The sequence below is a fragment of the Podarcis cretensis genome (genome assembly GCF_951804945.1).
Source record: "Podarcis cretensis genome assembly, chromosome: 10".
Taxonomy (NCBI): Eukaryota; Metazoa; Chordata; class Lepidosauria; order Squamata; family Lacertidae; genus Podarcis; species Podarcis cretensis.
In genome coordinates this window covers 8,162,702-8,180,350 of record NC_137179.1, presented here as the reverse complement: position 1 = coordinate 8,180,350, position 17,649 = coordinate 8,162,702, and the positions used below count along the sequence as shown (strand labels likewise).

The 17,649-nt window shown below is 44.6% G+C and overlaps 1 protein-coding gene across 2 annotated transcripts in view; it reads right to left on the bottom strand.

Moving 5' to 3' along the window:
- Window positions 1-17,649, bottom strand: part of PLXNA4 (plexin A4) — a 630,666-nt gene that overhangs the window by 41,687 nt on the left and 571,330 nt on the right. For both annotated transcript variants that reach the window (XM_079992126.1, XM_079992127.1), the window contains 3 exons: window positions 15,658-15,926; window positions 13,219-13,285; window positions 7,574-7,720 (listed from right to left, as the gene is read on the bottom strand). In XM_079992126.1, the coding sequence (XP_079848252.1) occupies window positions 7,574-7,720; window positions 13,219-13,285; window positions 15,658-15,926 (483 nt within the window). The remainder of the gene's footprint in view (window positions 1-7,573; window positions 7,721-13,218; window positions 13,286-15,657; window positions 15,927-17,649) is intronic.

Below are 17,649 nucleotides of genomic sequence, written 5' to 3'. Positions count from 1 at the left end.
TTTCTCTGCTAAAAATATCCTTCTCCAGACCCTCCAAAGTTCCCTATTTTCCAGGGAAAGTCCCGGAAAATTACAGAAGCCATCCCAGTTTCTGATTTGATTCCGTAATGTCCCACTGTTCCTTAGGATATCCCTATTTTCATCAGAGAGACATTTGGGAGGGGGTGGTGGTATGTATTTAAATGTTTTAGTGATAATATTGCAGTCGTTGTATAAGGGATTGTTAATTTGACTGGAGTGTACTTGAAATTAATAAGATTTTGGAACGCAGAAATAAAGTAAATTATCAAACCATCAATTCTAGCATGAGGGGGGCGTAGCTGTCAACTTTTCCCTTTTCTTGCAAGGAATCCTATTCAGAATAAGGGAATTTCCCTTAAAAAAGGGAAACCGTTGACAGCTATGGGGGGGGGGCACCTAAATTACATGATTTGGCATCTGAATGATTGGTATTAGTAATTGTATTATAATTTGGCACTGTTATAATGAGGCTATTATTGTAATTGGAAGCTAATAAAAATTATTATTTAAAAAAAATGTTTTAGTGAAAGTGCTTAAATCCAGGCAAAGAATGGATATGTCAGCTGTGTCGGGCAAATGTTCTCTGGTTCTGGAAAGCTCCCCCGAGCCATTTTACTGTGTGCTGCACAGACTTCCCTTCCTCCAGGAGTTTCCGTGACCTTGAACAAGCTGAGGTCTGCTTAAGGAACACCCTCATAATGTTTTGCTATGCTTTTATATATATTGGGAGCCATCCAGAATGTCTGGGACAACCCAATCAGATGGGTAGGGTATCCCTATGAAAATAGGAATGTTCTATATATTATTATTATTATTATTATTATTATTGACATCCCTATTTTCATCAGAGAAATGGTGGAGGGTATGCAACTTGGAGTAGCATATTTTCCAAAGATTGTGGAAAGAATAGGCTATAATGCTCACAAAGAGTCAGTTAACTTGAAGGCCTCCTCTGGTGGTGGTTGCTAAGCAACATGGAGTCTGAGGCATTCCAGCCCATTGTAGTAGCCGCTCTAGGCCACACACACACACAAAGGCCTCATGCCACTGCCTGCCCCACAGAGATCAAGATGCTCCGTCCTCCTCTCGTGATCACCGCTAACTTATTCTGCTTTCAAGCTGTGCCAACTCAGCGCTAGAAAGGTTTCGGCCGTCTCTTTGTAAGTTAGGAAGTGGAGGGTTGAAATTGATATAGGAGATAAGGTACTCTCATCAGCTCGAACGGAGTTGCAATATTATTTTATCAGGTGTGTGTTTTTTATCCTGTTTGTCCTTCGGAGGTGCTGAGAAACCAACAATGGGTGCTCAGGCAGCAGCCCAGCCTGATCCAGACCAGGACAAGACCCGCTCACCGTTGCTAGATTGGCAATCCAGAATCCTTATCCCAGAAACTCAACGTTTTAGGTTCTCATGAGGGAAAGGAGAAGGGCTTTGACCATAGGTCCTTCCTAGGGAATAGACAAATCTTTCAATTTCTGTTTCTCTCCATTTCTCATTAACCTATCAAGTTTGGTCCTCCACATTTCTGAATCAGTTTGTGGCTGTTGTCATTTTTTTAAAATGCGCACATAAAAACTTGCCAGCACTTTAGTGCAAATTTCTCTTAATGTACACATTTTTGTATCAAATGTTGCCTGATACATGCATTTTCCCAGTAACATGTGCATTTTAGGCACTTGGCTCCACTGTGCATGTTTCTGTACATTTTTGTCTCTTTCCTGAAGGCCAGTATTTTTTGTTAAAAATTGCCAAACCTGTTTCCAAGCCCCAGGGAGAGCTTCTAAATGTCTTCAGATTATGGAAGGCCTTGATCCTGATGCTCTCACTCCCAACCTAATTTCTTAGCAGAACTTTCCAAAGCCACCTCTTTCTCCCAGACATCTGGCAGGTTACAGGTTTCCTTTACAAGGAAGGTCTCTGGCTTCACACCAAAAGCTGCAACCACCCTAGACAAACCCACTTACCCCCCCCCCCCGTCAAAAGCTAAATGCAAAGCAGATGAGGGGATTCCTTGGAACCTTTTCCATGCACTGAGCAGAATGGAAAGTTGGCTGCTACTTCAGAGGCATTTATTAGAAACTTGGAGTTTCATTTTTCAAAAAAAGAAAAAAGAGAGAAAACGGATCTCAGAAGTGAAAAATGACTCTGAAAAATGAAACGCACACCCCTTTTCAATTTAACACATTTCAGAAGTAGATGTGAAATGGAGGTCTAAACACCTTGTGGTTTCTCTCTCCCCCGCCTTCCCTTTCCCTCCCTTTTAAGTGCAAATGTTTAGCAGTTAGCATTAAGTTTCAAATTAATAATAATTTGAGACTAAGCTCCCTTGGTGATATTGCCTTGGCACAAGTTCACATGTTGTATTAATCGCACGCCGGTGAAATGATTAAAAAAAAAATTAAGAACCACTCCCGAAGGATTTCCACCCTCCCTCTTTGGTAAGGCAAATGTTCGGCAAAATCAGTTATCACGGATAATTGATTCCTTATCACTTCAGGCAATTGCCCCACAACCAGGCAGTACCCAAGAAGAAAAAGCTACTGCTGGATAAGAAGAGGAAAAAAGAGACGGGACGTTGGGAACTTGCCTCGTTATTTCCACTTTGTCTCCCTGCACAGTGGAGAAAGGCCATAGTTTAATGGCAGAAAAGCGACGGGTTCACCCTTGGTATCGCTAGTTAAAAGGATCTCAGGTAAGAGATCTCAGGGTTGTGCATTGCTGCTGCTGCTGCTATTATTAATTAATTAATTTTTTAAAATTTCTAGGCTTTCTTTCATTCGAGGATTACAGGTTTACAATATAAAAGCACAAATACAAAGCACAGTAACAAACAAAAACAATACCCTCCCAACATGACCCCAAAAGTCAGGAAGCACTGAGGTGCTTTGGTTGGGAGCCAGTAGTGCTGGCTGACTCCCACCACTGAGCCAGTCACCCAGAGCTTGCAAACTCACTTCTCACCCAGGACCCGCATATTTGCTTCCAAAGGCCTTGCACTGAACTGAATCAGTGTGCCAATGCCAGGAAACCTGCCCACCATGAGCTCGTGGGCAGATGGCAGAATGCCAGGCTGCCCTTTTATAGCTCTACATGCCTCAGAAGGGAAAAGGAGCATCTTCACCCCCACCGTTGCGCCCAGACACTGATGTCCAGCGCCAAGGACCTTCCATAATGTTTGTGTGTGTGTGTGTGTGTTCACAATCTAATAGGCTACTATGAGGTGGAGTGAGGCTCAAGGAGCATAAAGGGCCTCAGTCGAGATAGAGTTCCTGCAGGGGTAACTCATCGGCTCCCTGGGCTCTGTCCAGGGTCCTGAAAACCCATTTACAGAATATTCAGGGATCACACTGTGTTTCCTTACTGTCTTCGCCTTCCACCACAGACTGGCTGCCAGAATCACACCACTGCAGTTCGAAAGCATGCCAGTGCAAGTAGACAAATAGGTACTGCTGCGACGGGAAGGTAAATGGCATTTCTGTGTGCTCTGGCTTCCATCACGGTGTCACGTTGCACCAGAAGTGGTTTAGCTATGCTGGCCACATGACCCGGAAAGCTGTCTGTGAACAAACACCAGCTCCCTCAGCCTGAAACTGGAGATGAGGGCCATGCCCCATAGTCGCCAGTTTTATCAACCCTCCTGTGGACTTAGCACAGATATCTCCATGTGTCCTCCTGGATACCCTTGATTTTCCACACAGTTGATTTGCACGTGGGGTTCATTTGTTCCCCCAGATGCCCAAACTGTGCAGGGAAGGAGAGTTTTTGCCAGTTTCTTTCTCCCAATGGAGAGGAAATTCCTGCTTGCAAGTTTCCCAGTGGCTGGCCACTGTGAGAAGAGGATATGGGACTATCTGGGTCTTTCATCATCAAACCTTTTATTGGCATCACATACAAACATCCAAAACAAATCAATTCAGAATTACCACTTCCCCAGTGGCACAAAACATTTGCTGAAAGGAAGGAGGCAGAGCAGTCTATCGTCACATCTCTAGGTCTCCAGGGAGATCAGACGTCTGCAGTGTATTTCGACGACAAAAAACCAAATAGAGATATTTAGCCACTAACTTGGTGAGCTCCTGATCATTCCCCAGTAACAGAAAATGTATGGCCTCTGACTCTGGTTTCCATTTGGGGATACAAAGTTGATCTAGAAATTGCTGACGGAGATCAGCATATAGTTTACAATTAAGAACTATGTGTGTAAGGGTTTCCACCAGGTGGTCTTCACATGGGCAAGTTCTTTCTCCTTCCACCCTGCCTGAGAACCTTCCCCAAAGGAGGTTTGATGGATTTGAATTAAACCTGGCCAGTGAAAATGCCCTTCTTTCTTAAGGCTTAAGCAGAAATTCAAGGTAATTGTGGTTATCTGGGTCTTTGGCCTGATCCCACAGCTAGGTATTGCTATCTATCTATCTATCTATCTATCTATCTATCTATCTATCTATCATCTATCTATCTGAAGCAGAAAGTGGCTGAAAGTTTATGCTTCCCCCCTGCCCTCCCCTTTCAGAGGAGAGCAACAGCAGGATGTCTGCATCTGTTCAGAAGCAGGAAGAAGTGCCTGGGCTCAGCCGAAATCAATCCCCGAAGAAAGGGCATATGGGACACCCCTTTTAAGCCTCATTAGTGACTCCGTTGCCAACATTAAAAACTCCCCACTGGGCTTTAACCAAAGAGAGGCTCCAAGCGTTTTTCATCCAGGGGCAGCGAGGGAGCATGTTTGTAGATATGTGATGTCAACAGATATTAACGGATTCGACTGTAAGGATCAGAGATGCAGGGGTGTGCAGGGGACAGAAGGCGGGGGGGGGGGTTGGAGGGGGCCACCCAGCATGTTCTGAGATGGTGACAAACTCGAGACACATCAGACAGCTTTTCCCCGTCCACTTTTGCCCCCGAAGGGCCTATTATAAAACGTTCGCCGTGTCAGCTTCGAATCAGGTTTTGTGATCTTTGCTCTTTGTGCATTACTTGCCTCAACAAATGCGAAAACGAGATACGTACGTGTGTGTGTGTGTGTGTGTGTGTGTGTGTGTGTGTGTGAAATAGAATTGTCTTCTACCCCCAGGGGAAGGAAGGGACTGCATCATGGCTGGAAGAACTACAAAGAGCATTGCCTGATTGACGCATGTAGCAGAAAGCCTTAAATGTACCCTGGGACCAGGGTACATTTAAAGCGACAACCTCCTTGATAGACCTGCCTCAGTTTTAAAGATCCTGTGACCCTGCTTGGTCCTGCTGCAGCCACCTATTCAGCTGGTTGGTTTCAGAATATTTCATTCTCCCTTTGCTGGATGTGTGATTGTTACATCACAGGTCTGTGTTTACATTCCATGCTTGGAATGTGTGAGAACGGAAGTCAGTTCTATCTCTTCCGCTGTATTGTACTTTTGTACTTTCTCTGTCTCTCTCAGAGAAGATGTCAGAGCACCCCATGATTGCTTTGTCCTGTATATATTGCTTAATAAATTACTACCACTACTAATGATAATTCATTATTTATACCCCGCCCATCTGGCTGGGTTTCCCCAGCCACTCTGGGCCGCTCCCAACTGAATATTAAAAACAATACAGTGTCAGACATTAAAAACTTCCCTAAACAGGGCTGCCTTCAGTTGTCTTTTAAAAGTAAAATAGTTGTTAATTGCCTTGACATCTGCTGGGAGGGCATTCCACAGGGCAGGTGCCACCACCGAGAAGGCCCTCTGCCTGGTTCCCTGTAACTTGGCTTCTCACAGTGAGGGAACTGCCAGAAGACCCTCGGAGCTGGATCTCAGTGTCCAGGCAGAATGATGGGGGTGGAGACACTCCTTCAAGTCTACTGGTTTGAGGTCGTTTAGGGCTTTAAAGGTCAGCACCAACACTTTGAATTGTGCTCGGAAATGCACTGGGAGCTAATGTAGGTCTTTCAGGACCAGTCTTATGCGGTCTTGGTGGCCGCTCCCAGTCACCAGTCTAGCTGCCGCATTCTGGATTAATTGCAGTTTCCAGGTCACCTTCAAAGGTAGCCCCACGTAGAGTGCATTGCAGTAGTCCAAGCGGGAGATAACTAGAGTGTGCACCACTCTGGTAAGACAGTCTGTGGGCAGGTAATGTCTCAGTCAGCGTACCAGATGGAGTTGGTAAACAGCTGCCCAGGACACAGAATTAACCTGCGCCTCCATGGACAGCTGTGAGTCCAGAATGACTCCCAGGCTGTGCACCTGGTCCTTCAGGGGCACAGTTACCCCATTCAGGACCAGGGAGTCCTCCACACCTGCCCGCCTCCTGTCCCTCAAGAACAGTACTTCTGTCTTGTCAGGATTCAACCTCAATCCGTTAGCTGCCATCCATCCTCCAACCGCCTGCAGACACTCACACTGGACCTTCACCACCTTCACTGGTTCTGATTTAAAAGGGAGGTAGAGCTGGGTATCATCCGCATACTGATGAACACCCAACCCAACCCCCCTCATGATCTCTCCCAGGGGCTGCATGTAGATGTTCTTAAGTTCTAAAGCAGGTCAGCTAATTCCTGCACACACACACCACCCAAACTGCAGGTTTCACACTCCCTGGGAATAGATGCAGAAAGTGCCTCCCCTACTTTCACACCCACTCAAATTGCTGGAGAAGTAAGTGTTGGGTGAAAACTTCACCTCGGCACTAGAAAAACATTATCAAGTAATGGAAAGTCCTTTTCTATAGCATATGTTCCTTATATCTTCTGGCAAACAATAAAAACCCCTCATATTATCGCTATTGTTGTTCAAAGATCAGAGACTGTAGAGTCACGGCTAGAGAAAGGGGCAGGGGGTAGACTGGAGGAGGGTGACAGGGAGATAGAAGCCTGTCATTCACTTCCCTTTCCTTCTTTAATCTCCAGGGGGGAGTGGATCTCTGCAAATCTGCTAAGATTCCTATCAGGGTAGATTTGCCTGCCCTTGAGATATAAAAGGGAGAGCTGATTAGCATCAAAAAGCTGCAAGCAAGCACAGGACATCTTTTGAGGAGGGAAGAATTCAATCATTGACTTGGAGCGCTGGCTCCTTTGTATTCACCAGCCTGGAAGGAGAAGAGCAGAGATTCCTTTGGGCAAAAGAGATTCCATAGGAAATCACATGGGGGCATCAACATGCCAGAGGAACCTTGATGTCTGCAGAAGTACAAAAGTCCTTTTTGGGGGGCTGGGGAACTGTGTGTGATCATCGCCTGTTGTTTGTGAGCAGGGAATGTAATGGAATAGACTGGGAAAGGGTAAGACTGGTTAACAGCACCCTGAGCAGGAGTACTCTGTGCTGCAACATTTTGTTGCAACTCCCTGTTGCCTCCTTGAACCCAGAGTAGTCAGCAGCCCTTGCTATTTTTAGCATATAAGGAATTTCAACCTCTTTCTTCCTTGCCATCGGTTTGGTGCTGTTCTCCTCTGCTGTTGAGATTTGGACTAAACATCAGGAAGAACTTTCAGGTGGTAAAAGAGATCCTTTCCGATTCTGGGGGTCCCTTCCAATTCCACAGTCCCAACCCACCCCCAATTTCCTCTTCCAGGTACATCAATGGCCCCATCTCTTACCAGGGTCTTGTAGTCGATCTGCTGCCGGATCAGCTTGTCCTCACTAAGGGAGTAGCGGGCTTCCCCAGTGATGGCATCGATTGGGCCCTTCTCCATCTGTTGCTTGATGGCACAGAACAGAGAGAAGAGAGGCTCGCCGGCACATTCCTGCAGTGAGGCGAAGGAAGAAAGGAAGGAAGGGACAATCAGTTGGGGCAATGAGGAAACTGCATCCTGCATCAGTGCTCTGTTTCACCCAGTTCATGCCTCTGAAGAGCTGAGAGCAAATCCCTGCAGGGAAGGGAAAGCTGGCAAAGAAATGGCGAGACAGAAGTCCTAGGAGATGGCTCCATTGCCACCGCCATCTTTTCAGAGCACGCTCCACCTGCACATACACTCCAACATTTCTCCGACGAAAATAGGAACATCCTATTCCACAACAACAACAACAACAACAACAACTTTATTATTTATACCCCATACATCTGACAGGGTTGTCCCAGCCACTCTGGGCAGCTTCCAACATATATAACAACATAATTAAACATTAAAAACCTTCCTGATACAGGACTACCTTCCAAAGACATCCAGTAAAGGGATGTCTTCTAAAGATTGTATAGTTACTCATATCCTTGGCTCGGGGGTCCATACCCTCCAACAGTTCTCTGATGAAAATAGGGACATCCTTAGGAAAAGTGGGACATTCCAGGATCAGATCAGAAACCGGGACAGCTTCTGTAAATCTAGAACTGTCCCTGGAAAACAGGGACACCTGGAGGGTCTGCCTGTATGCTCCAGCCACTTCCTGGAAGTTGTCAAATCACAGCTCCAAGCCATGGATGTACAGGTGGGCTCTAGAACTGCCAACTCAAGATCTATTATGCAAAGATAAATGTGTGTTGATTTGGCACAGTATTAGCCATCTCGATGCACTTCTTGCTTCCTCGAATTTCCCTGCCCAATATTTATGTGGACAGCGCCATGCACAGCGGTTCACAAAGCGCAAGTAAAGAAGGTCCCTGTCTCCAGGCGTTTACAATATTTAATTCAATGTGGGTCACAAATGAAGGAAGGGGTGGAGCAGGTGTAAACCCAGGGAAGAATTTGCTAGGAATTGGCTAGAGGAATCCTAAGCACATTGACTCATAGGTGTACTCAGAATTGCAGCCAACTGGTCCCTGCCCTGCCCCATAGTTCCACCTGCATTCCTTCTAGCTCAGCTCCTCTTTTCCCATGACTCTCCTCTGTGTTTTCTGCCTCTCCTCCCTGAGCAGCTCCTCCAAAATCCACGAGAACAGTTTCAATTTTTGTCCTCTGCAAATCCCCAGAAGCCGTTCCCTCCTCTGTAGCCCAGAGTAGGTCTTTCCTGTGCTCTAACACCTGCCTGCCACTTAATTAGCTTATCTCCCGGCAGCATATTGCTTCCGAGGCGGATGCCTATTGCCCTTATCTGCCCGCGTTTTTTCGGGCTAAAGGCAGGAAGACAAGGAGCCGAGTGGGGAAAATAAAATAGCCTATTATGAAAGCAAAGCTTTCAATGACTCACCTCCTTTTCTCTCCCCCACTTTCAGCTGGAAATGGGAATCTGATAGCCGGAGCCACCAAATCGACCTTCCAGGGCCCTTCAAAACTTTTTCCTGCTGCAAAAGGTGGCGGATCATAGGAGGCAGGAGGAACATCTACTTAAGTCTCCTTAAGCCATTCAGCCTCAGAGGCGGCAGAAACGACTGGCGGTAATTGGTTGTGTAAAGGGGTGACTGTCGCTTTTGATTGGTGGCACGTTGCCACTTTTGGTCACAGAAGACAAGGAGCCACACAAAGCCATGTGTACAACTCTGGGGGACTAGCTGTCAACAATGCTGGAACTGAGAGGTCCAAGCGGCACTTCCTCAGGAGCAAGCAGCAGAGTACTTGCCCCCAAGTAGAACATGCATTGGATCAGTGTCTCCAGATCGGCTAACCTTAGTGCTGTTCCAAACCTTTGGCTCCTTGCTGAGAGGAGGGACATCTGCTTTGCATGACAGAGAAAATAATAATTTCATAAAACTGTCTCATTTTGATGATTCCATTTCCTTTTCAGGCTATAGCTAAATTGGAAAGGCCTGTGCCTGCCTACTTTTTTCAGTACCGGACTCGCTGCTTTTAGGCATTGTATTGTAGCAAATGTTCATTCCGGAACACTGAAAAGAATGAACTCTTAAAATCCATGGTGGCCGCTATATGCATCAAAAGTGAAAAGGCTAGGCATGGCAATTGTGATTTATCTTGAACTGTTTTGCAGACAGACGAAAGAGGATATTGGGAGACATTTAATGAATAGGAAAATTAGTCAAAGTCTAAATAAAGAAAGACACTGAAAAATGATTATATGTTAATATATCAATTCATATGCTAGCAAGGTTATGCTTAAAATTCTACAAGGCAGGCTTAAGAAGTATGTGGACCGAGAACTCCCAAAAGTGCAAGCTGGATTTCGAAGGGGCAGAGGAACCAGAGACCAAATTGCAAACATGCGCTGGAATATGGAGAAAGCTAGAGAGTTCCAGAAAAACATCTACTTCTGTTTCACTGACTACGCAAAAGCATTTGACTGTGTCAACCACAGCAAACTATGGCAAGTTCTTAAAGAAATGGGAGTGCCTGATCAGCTCACCTGTCTCCTGAGAACTCTCTATGTGGGGCAAGAAGCTACAGTTAGAACTGGATATGGAACAACTGATTGGTTCAAAATTGGGAAAGGAGTATGACAAGGCTGTATATTGTCTCCCTGCTTATTTAACTTATATGCAGAATTCATCATGAGAAAGCCTGGACTGGATGAATCCCAAGCCAGAATTAAGATTGATGGAAGAAATATCAACAACCTCAGATATGCTGATGACAAAACCTTGATGGCAGAAAGTGAGGAGGAATTAAAGACCCTTTTAATGAGGGTGAAAGAGGAGAGCACAAAATATGGTCTGAAGCTCAACATCAAAAAAACTAAGATCATGGCCACTGGTCCCATCAGCTCCTGGCAAATAGAAGGGGAAGAAATTGAGGCAGTGAGAGATTTTACTTTCTTGGGCTCCTTGATCACTGCAGATGGTGACAGCAGTCACGAAATTAAAAGATGCCTGCTTCTTGAGAGAAAAGCAATGCCAAACCTAGACAGCATCTTAAAAAGCAAAGACATCACCTAGCCGACAAAGGTTCGTATAGTTAAAGCTATAGTTTTCCCAGTAGTGATGTATGGAAGTGAGAGCTGGACCATAAAGAAGGCTGATCGCCGAAGAATTGATGCTTTTGAATTATGGTGCAGGAGGAGACTCTTGAGAGTCCCGTGGACTGCAAGAAGATCAAACCTCTCCATTCTGAAGGAAATCAGCCCTGAATGCTCACTGGAAGGACAGATCCTGAAGCTGAGACTCCAATACTTTGGCCACCTCATGAGAAGAGAAGACTCCCTGGAAAAGACCCTGATGTTGGGAAAGATGGAGGGCACAAGGAGAAGGGGACGACAGAGGACGAGATGGTTGGACAGTGTTCTCGGAGTTACCAACATGAGTTTGACCAAACTGTGGGAGGCAGTGGAAGACAGGAGTGCCTGGCGTGCTCTGGTCCAGGGGGTCATGAAGAGTCGGACACAACTAAACAACAACAAAAGGGTTGTATTGCTACTGAGACTCTTAATCTGAGGGTCATAGGTTCGAGCCCCAAATTGGGCAAAAGATTCCTTCATTGCAGGAGGCTGGTCTAGATGACCCCCGTGGTCACTTCCAACTCTACAATTCTACTGTTCTATGATTTTATGATCTTCTTGGCTCAGGGATCACATAACTCCATTCCCTGTAGCATTTCTCTGATGAAAATAGGGATGTCCTAAGGAAAAGCAGGGCATTCCAGGATTAAATCAGAAACTGGAACGGCTTCTGTAAATCTGGGACTGTCCCTGGAAAATAGGGGCACTTGGACGGTCTGCCATAAGGAAAGAGACAAGCAGTCGACTCCAAACTTCCACTGATTGTTTTCTGGGCATTGGAGTGTGCAATTGTAATTGATGGGTCTGGGTGCTGGGCACCCTGGTCTGTTTCGTGTGGCTGTTTTTTTTATATATGTATTTTTATTAAAGGTTTTATTGATGTACAAAGGTATGTGCAATGTCTCTCTCTCGTATTTTTCCCCCACGTAACACTTAAAAAAAACCAAAAAAAAAAACCCCAAACAAATCGGTTTTATTTGTTGAGACATTAGGGAGAATAGGGGGAAAGAGGTGGAGGGGGGAAAAGATGAGTGGGGGTCGGGGTCGGGTGGTGATGTTTCTATTTTACTTAATATATGTGGAGTTTTGTGTCAGCGTTGCTTGTGTGGGTTCTCTGCTGTTCACCTGTGTTCCTTTGGTGGTGAGAGAGGTTGGGGTTGGCCGAGGGTGTGGCTGTTCATTTGTGGTTGGCTGTGGTGGTCTTTGTTTTCATGTGTGAGTGGGTGTTTTGGATCAGGTTAGCCATATTGATTTGTATGCTGTTGGTGGATTTTTGTCATTGTCTTGTTGAGCTGTGTATGTGATAAAGGGGAGCCATTCTTCTATTTGTCCCCATGTCAGTTTCAGTTTATTGTTTTCGTGTGGCTACTTTCGTTCCGGTGTGTTACTGTAATGGGAAGCTGAAAGATGACAAAGATGGCCTCTCCACATCTTCACTCAAAGCTTTCTGAATTAATATATAAATAAACTGTAGCCTAATACAGGGGCAAATCAAAGACCCAGGAAAGAATCTGCAGTGTTTAAATGACAAGGGCATAATATTATGACTCATGAATATGTCAGCCTATTTATATTGTTGCACCTAATTATATGGAGAGAGAAAACAAGTGATAGGCATTATTAGTGTTTTAAATAGAGATGCGGTGAGTATATTTTGATACGCTGCTCATAAACTGAATATAAGAACGAACAGTATTTTAACTGTAAATTACCCCACGCTTCAAAATCTCAAGAAGTCACCTTTGCTGAGGCTTTGATAGCATAAACATTTACTTAAGTATAATTCATTAAGCCTTGATTTATTATAACCTAGTAATTTAATTTGTTAAGGATTGCTGTTAGGTTTTTTCGGTTTTGCTTTTACTGCAATTGCGAGGACAACTGAGAGTGTCTGAACATGTGTAAAGAAGCTTGCAAATTGCGTCTGAGCTAGGGAGGTGAGGTGGGGGGGGGGAACTGTGGAAGGACATGTGAATCCAGAATTGGCCTCCACAGTCACTTATGGACTCTTCGTTAAAACTGTGTTTATGGAGGACAATCTTACTTGGCTACGAGTGATCGCCGAAGAAGAAGAAGAAGAAGAAGAAGAAGAAGAAGAAGAAGAAGAAGAAGAAGAAGATTGCAATGGGTTGAACTAGATGTCTCTCTCGGATCCCTTCCAACTCTACAATTCTAAGATTCTATAAAATTACAATCTCAGCTTCCCATTGTATTTTTCCTTTGTCCCTTCTTGTCACACTGTTTCCCCCTGTTTTTCCAACCAGCTCGGGTAACTCAGTGAAACCAAACAATGTTAAATACAACAGCTGAAATCCATACTAAGCCCACTGCTTAAAAACAACAACCACCAGAGTTTCCAGACAACAAAATAACAGTCCAGTGAATGCTTAAGTGTGAAGTTGTCACCAAAACTGGTTCTTCTTACCTTGAGAAACTTATAGAGCAGGAACGTGAACCAGTTAGTGAGCATCTTCTCAGCAACAGATTCTGTCCTAGAAGGAATGCGGAGAGAAAAAAAATAAACTATGCAGAGCTCCAGGAAACATCTCCTTACCTGTTTTGCCATGCCCTCCTATGCCAAACATTCAGATTTTGGATTTACATGCAAACCACTGACCAAAAAAAAAAAAAAAAAAAAAAAGGTTCATAATTGGAATTTGAGAGGGATAACATTCTCTCTGTGGGGTTAGCCTTGAGTTTTATATCTGGTGAAATTTGGTAGCTGCTCATTAGCCATGACCAGACACCTTTTAATCTCAGACAAGGCCCACTAACGCTGGGAGCAGTGGGGATGCTCTCATGAGTGGGACGTCAGGTCATCCCGTGAGATCTCACAAGAGCTGGTGTGCTAAGTGGACCTGGTCCAAGAAGTGAAACCAACAGCTTAAAAGCTCTTTCTGCACTGGGTAACCCCAAGCGGACCCAGCCTGGAAAGTTTGTGGATTTGCTTCTCAGGTGAGGCCTGCTCAGTGCCCCGACTCTGGGAGCATTAGAGAAGATCTCACAGGACAATCTGATTTCCCACAAGATCTTGTGACAGCATCCCCACCTTGCCCACATATATGACGGGAGCAGGCCAGCAGTAAATCACATGGAGTGGGTGAAGTTAACTCTTAGAAAAACCGGATCTGCTGATATACCGAAAAATGTGAAATAAATTTTTCTATATGCGTCAGCCGCATCCTGAATACTAATTGCAATGAAGTGGAAAGGGGGGAAAGTTCCAACATTATTGGAATGGCAGAACAAATTACTAGAATACGCAGAAATGCCACAATTGACTAATAGACTAAGAGGTAATACGAAACAATCATTTATTCAAAAATGGGATATCTTTAAGAGATATTTACAAAATCATAATGGCAGTATAATTTCTATGGCAGCGTTTGAATGACCCTTGTGTAAACTAACTATTAAGAAATAAGGAAAACTGGTACGAAATGTTTTAAGAAAGCATCAGAAAATGCAAAAAGATTAAGGTAATAATGATAAGTACATTCGACATCAGGGAGAGGATGGGAAGTCTATTTTAGTAAGAAGATAGGATGAACGTGTATAAGTTTGAATCAGTTTATTTTTGTAAATTTATATAAGATTACTGATACAAGATTGTTTTCTTTATTTTTCTTTATTTCAAATTGTTTCTGCTATCTATGAACTTCAATAAAGTATATAACAACAACAACAACAACAACAACAGAAGAAGAAGAAGAAGAAGAAGAAGAAGAAGAAGAAGAAGAAGGAAGGAAGGATCTGCACAGGAGTGCCAGCCCAAATGAGCTCAGCAACTCTTCTTCAGTAGGTCTTGCTCCTATGAGGCAGTTGCGAAAACTGAAGGTCCCTGCCTTCCCACAGCTGCCTAATTCTCCTCCTGTCCCGAGTCTTTCCCCAGCGATTTGAGACTGTGCCAGCATGCCTGCCTTTGCTCCTCCTTCTTCACACCTCTCCTGGTGGAGGGGGGCTTGTTGCAGCAGCAGGGGGAAAACACCCTGGCTTCTTCAGCAGCCTGACTCATCTCTGCCTCTTGGCCTCCCTCCTCTCCAGCCTCCTCTCCCGCCTCTGGTTCTGGACTGCTCTCTGCCACAGCCTCTTCCTGCTCACTAAGCCCTGTTGCCTCTTCAGCTTCCGACACCACCTCCTCCCAGTCTACTCCCTCTTTTCCTTCTGACCACTCATTGTCATCGCACCACCACTCCCCTGGCTCTGAGCCTTCTTCCCTTGATGGTTCTCCAGCTGGTGCCTTCCTACCACTCCTCTGCGTCCAACCAGTCCTGGACAATAAAGCTGAAACTCCACAAGTTAAGCCCCAAAATGGAAACAACCGGAATTACCAACGACTGAAGAACGGCGGATGAAGATGATGGAATATGCACAAATAGCGAAGCTAACTGGGAAAATCCGAAACCTGCGTGATCAGCGTGAACACTGGAGTAAATTCATACAATATTTGAAGGACAATTGCAAACAATTAATAACGCTAGCAGGATTGACTTAAGAAGATTTGTAATGTTTGTGATTTATACCTTTTTATATTTACTTAAAATGTAAAAATTGAAACGGATGAAATGTAAGGAGGAAGAGATACAAATGCGATGAAATAGATAGGAATTATGGTAACCACAAGGTGGGAGCGGGGGAAAGTTGACCAGCCCATGCGAGCAAAAATTTAATGTGACTAATATGAATGTGTTTGTATATTATGAAATGGAAACTTGATAAAATATTATTAAAAAAGAAACTGCACAAGTTAAATGTGTGTAATTTGTGGGCACCCTGTGCTTGGTTTTAATGCTTGCAATTATCTTTGTGTCACTTTTTGTGGAAAATTTAATGAGCAACAACAACCACCTGCTCCAGGGCTTACCTCCGAAGCAGCAGCTTGGGATGGTTTTTGCTCTCCAGGTTTTTGTCTATGAGATCGGCCAGGAGTTGCTTGAGGACATCCGTGGCATATTCCAGCTTGCTCTGCAGCACCGTCATGATGAGGGAGGCCACGTTGCCACGATCTCGCATGGAGAAGCTGCGCTGGGACTCCAGGGTGCGGATGAAGGACAGGAGGAAGACCTTGTTGTTGATGAGTTGGGCAAAGAGCTTCAAGCCCTTCTCAACCCGCTCTTGCCGATACCCAGGGACCTGTCAAAAACAGAGAGAAAGAAGAGAATCAATGGCTTGGTGGCCAGCTGTACCTCTAGCATGGTGTTTCTCAAACTTGGGTGCCCAGATATTTTGGGACTACAACTCCCATCATCCCTAGACAGCAAGGAGAGTGCTCAGGGATGATGGGAGTTGTAGTTCAGCAGGAGCTGGGGACCCTACTTTGAGAAACACTGCGTCTAACATAAAGCTCCATATATGTCAGTCAGTGTAGCTCAGGGGTCAGCAAACTTTTTCAGCAGGGGGCCAGTCCACTGTCCCTCAGAACTTGTGGGGGGCCGGACTATATTTTCTGGGGGGAAATGAACAAATTCCTATGCCCCACAAATAACCCAGAGATGCATTTTAAATTAAAGGACACATTCTACTCATGTAAAAAGACGCTGATTCCCAGACTATCCGTGGGCCGGATTTAGAAGGCGATTGCGCCGGATCTGGCCCCCAGGCCTTAGTTTGCCTACCCATGGTGTAGACTGTCTACACAGAGTTACAGTGTTACAAAGATGTCAGCAAAAGTGACACGAAGGCTGTCAACATCAACCCCACCACGTGGGAATCCCTTGCAGACGACTGCAGTGCCTGGATACAGACAAGCAGAAGTGACCAGAGGAGGAATGACTGCTGGGAGGAACATAGAGAGAAGAAACACCCTGGTGCATCTGCAGCAGCACAGCCGGATGCCTTCCTCTGGCCCAGCTGCAACAAAACATGTCTCTCCAATATCGGTCTCTACAGCCACAGCAGGTGCTGCAACTCTCCAATGGTTTGACTTCACTCCTAAAAGTGCACTCTGTCAAGATCTCCTGAGACAGATGGATGCCAGCAATGTAGACTTCACTGAACTAGACGGACCAATGGGACTGGTTCAATATGAGGCAGCTTCTGCTTGTCGTCGGAAGAAGTACAAGGTCCCGTACAAAGAAATGCAGCTGCCCAGTTGTCACGGGACTGCCAAAGACTGCTTTTGAGTTTGGGGGAGGAGAAGAGTCAGAGCAGGAACAGTCAGAAGGAGACGACAGAACTTTCTTTATGTATGCTACAACAGCAGCAAGAATACTTATTGCAAAGTACTGGAAGACACAAGATCTACCCACCCAGGAAGAATGGCAGATGAAGGTGATGGACTACATGGAACTGGCGGAAATGACTGGCAGAATCCAAGACCAGGGAGAAGAGTCGGTGGAAGAAGATTGGAAGAAATTTAAAGACTATCTACAGAAACATTGTAAAATTAATGAATGTTAGAAGGATGTTGGAATAATATTATATGATTTCAGCAGGAATGATATAAAGGATTTGGGAATAACTGACTGTTAATTGGTGAAAGGAGGAAAAGTAAAGTTACATTATATTAAGATAATTTACAGGACTAAAATTTTAAAAGAGGGAAAGGATTTGCTGAAATGGATAATTGACCTAGAATACAAAAAAGGGAGGTGTGAGGAGGTCAAGGAAATAAGCTAATGAAAGATTAGTAATGAGGAGATTTGATGTATTTTTCTTTGCATTTTTGTTTTTGTTTAATGGATTTTATTTCTGTTTTTTTCATATTGTGATGTGTTGTTTTGTTTTTGTTTAATGTGGTATTTTTACTTTTTCTTTCTGTAACCTTTAGAATTTTAATAAATATTATTTTAAAAAAAAACAAAACAGAAGGAGACGGTCAGGAAATGATGGAAGGGGGAGAGGGGGTGAGAGCAGG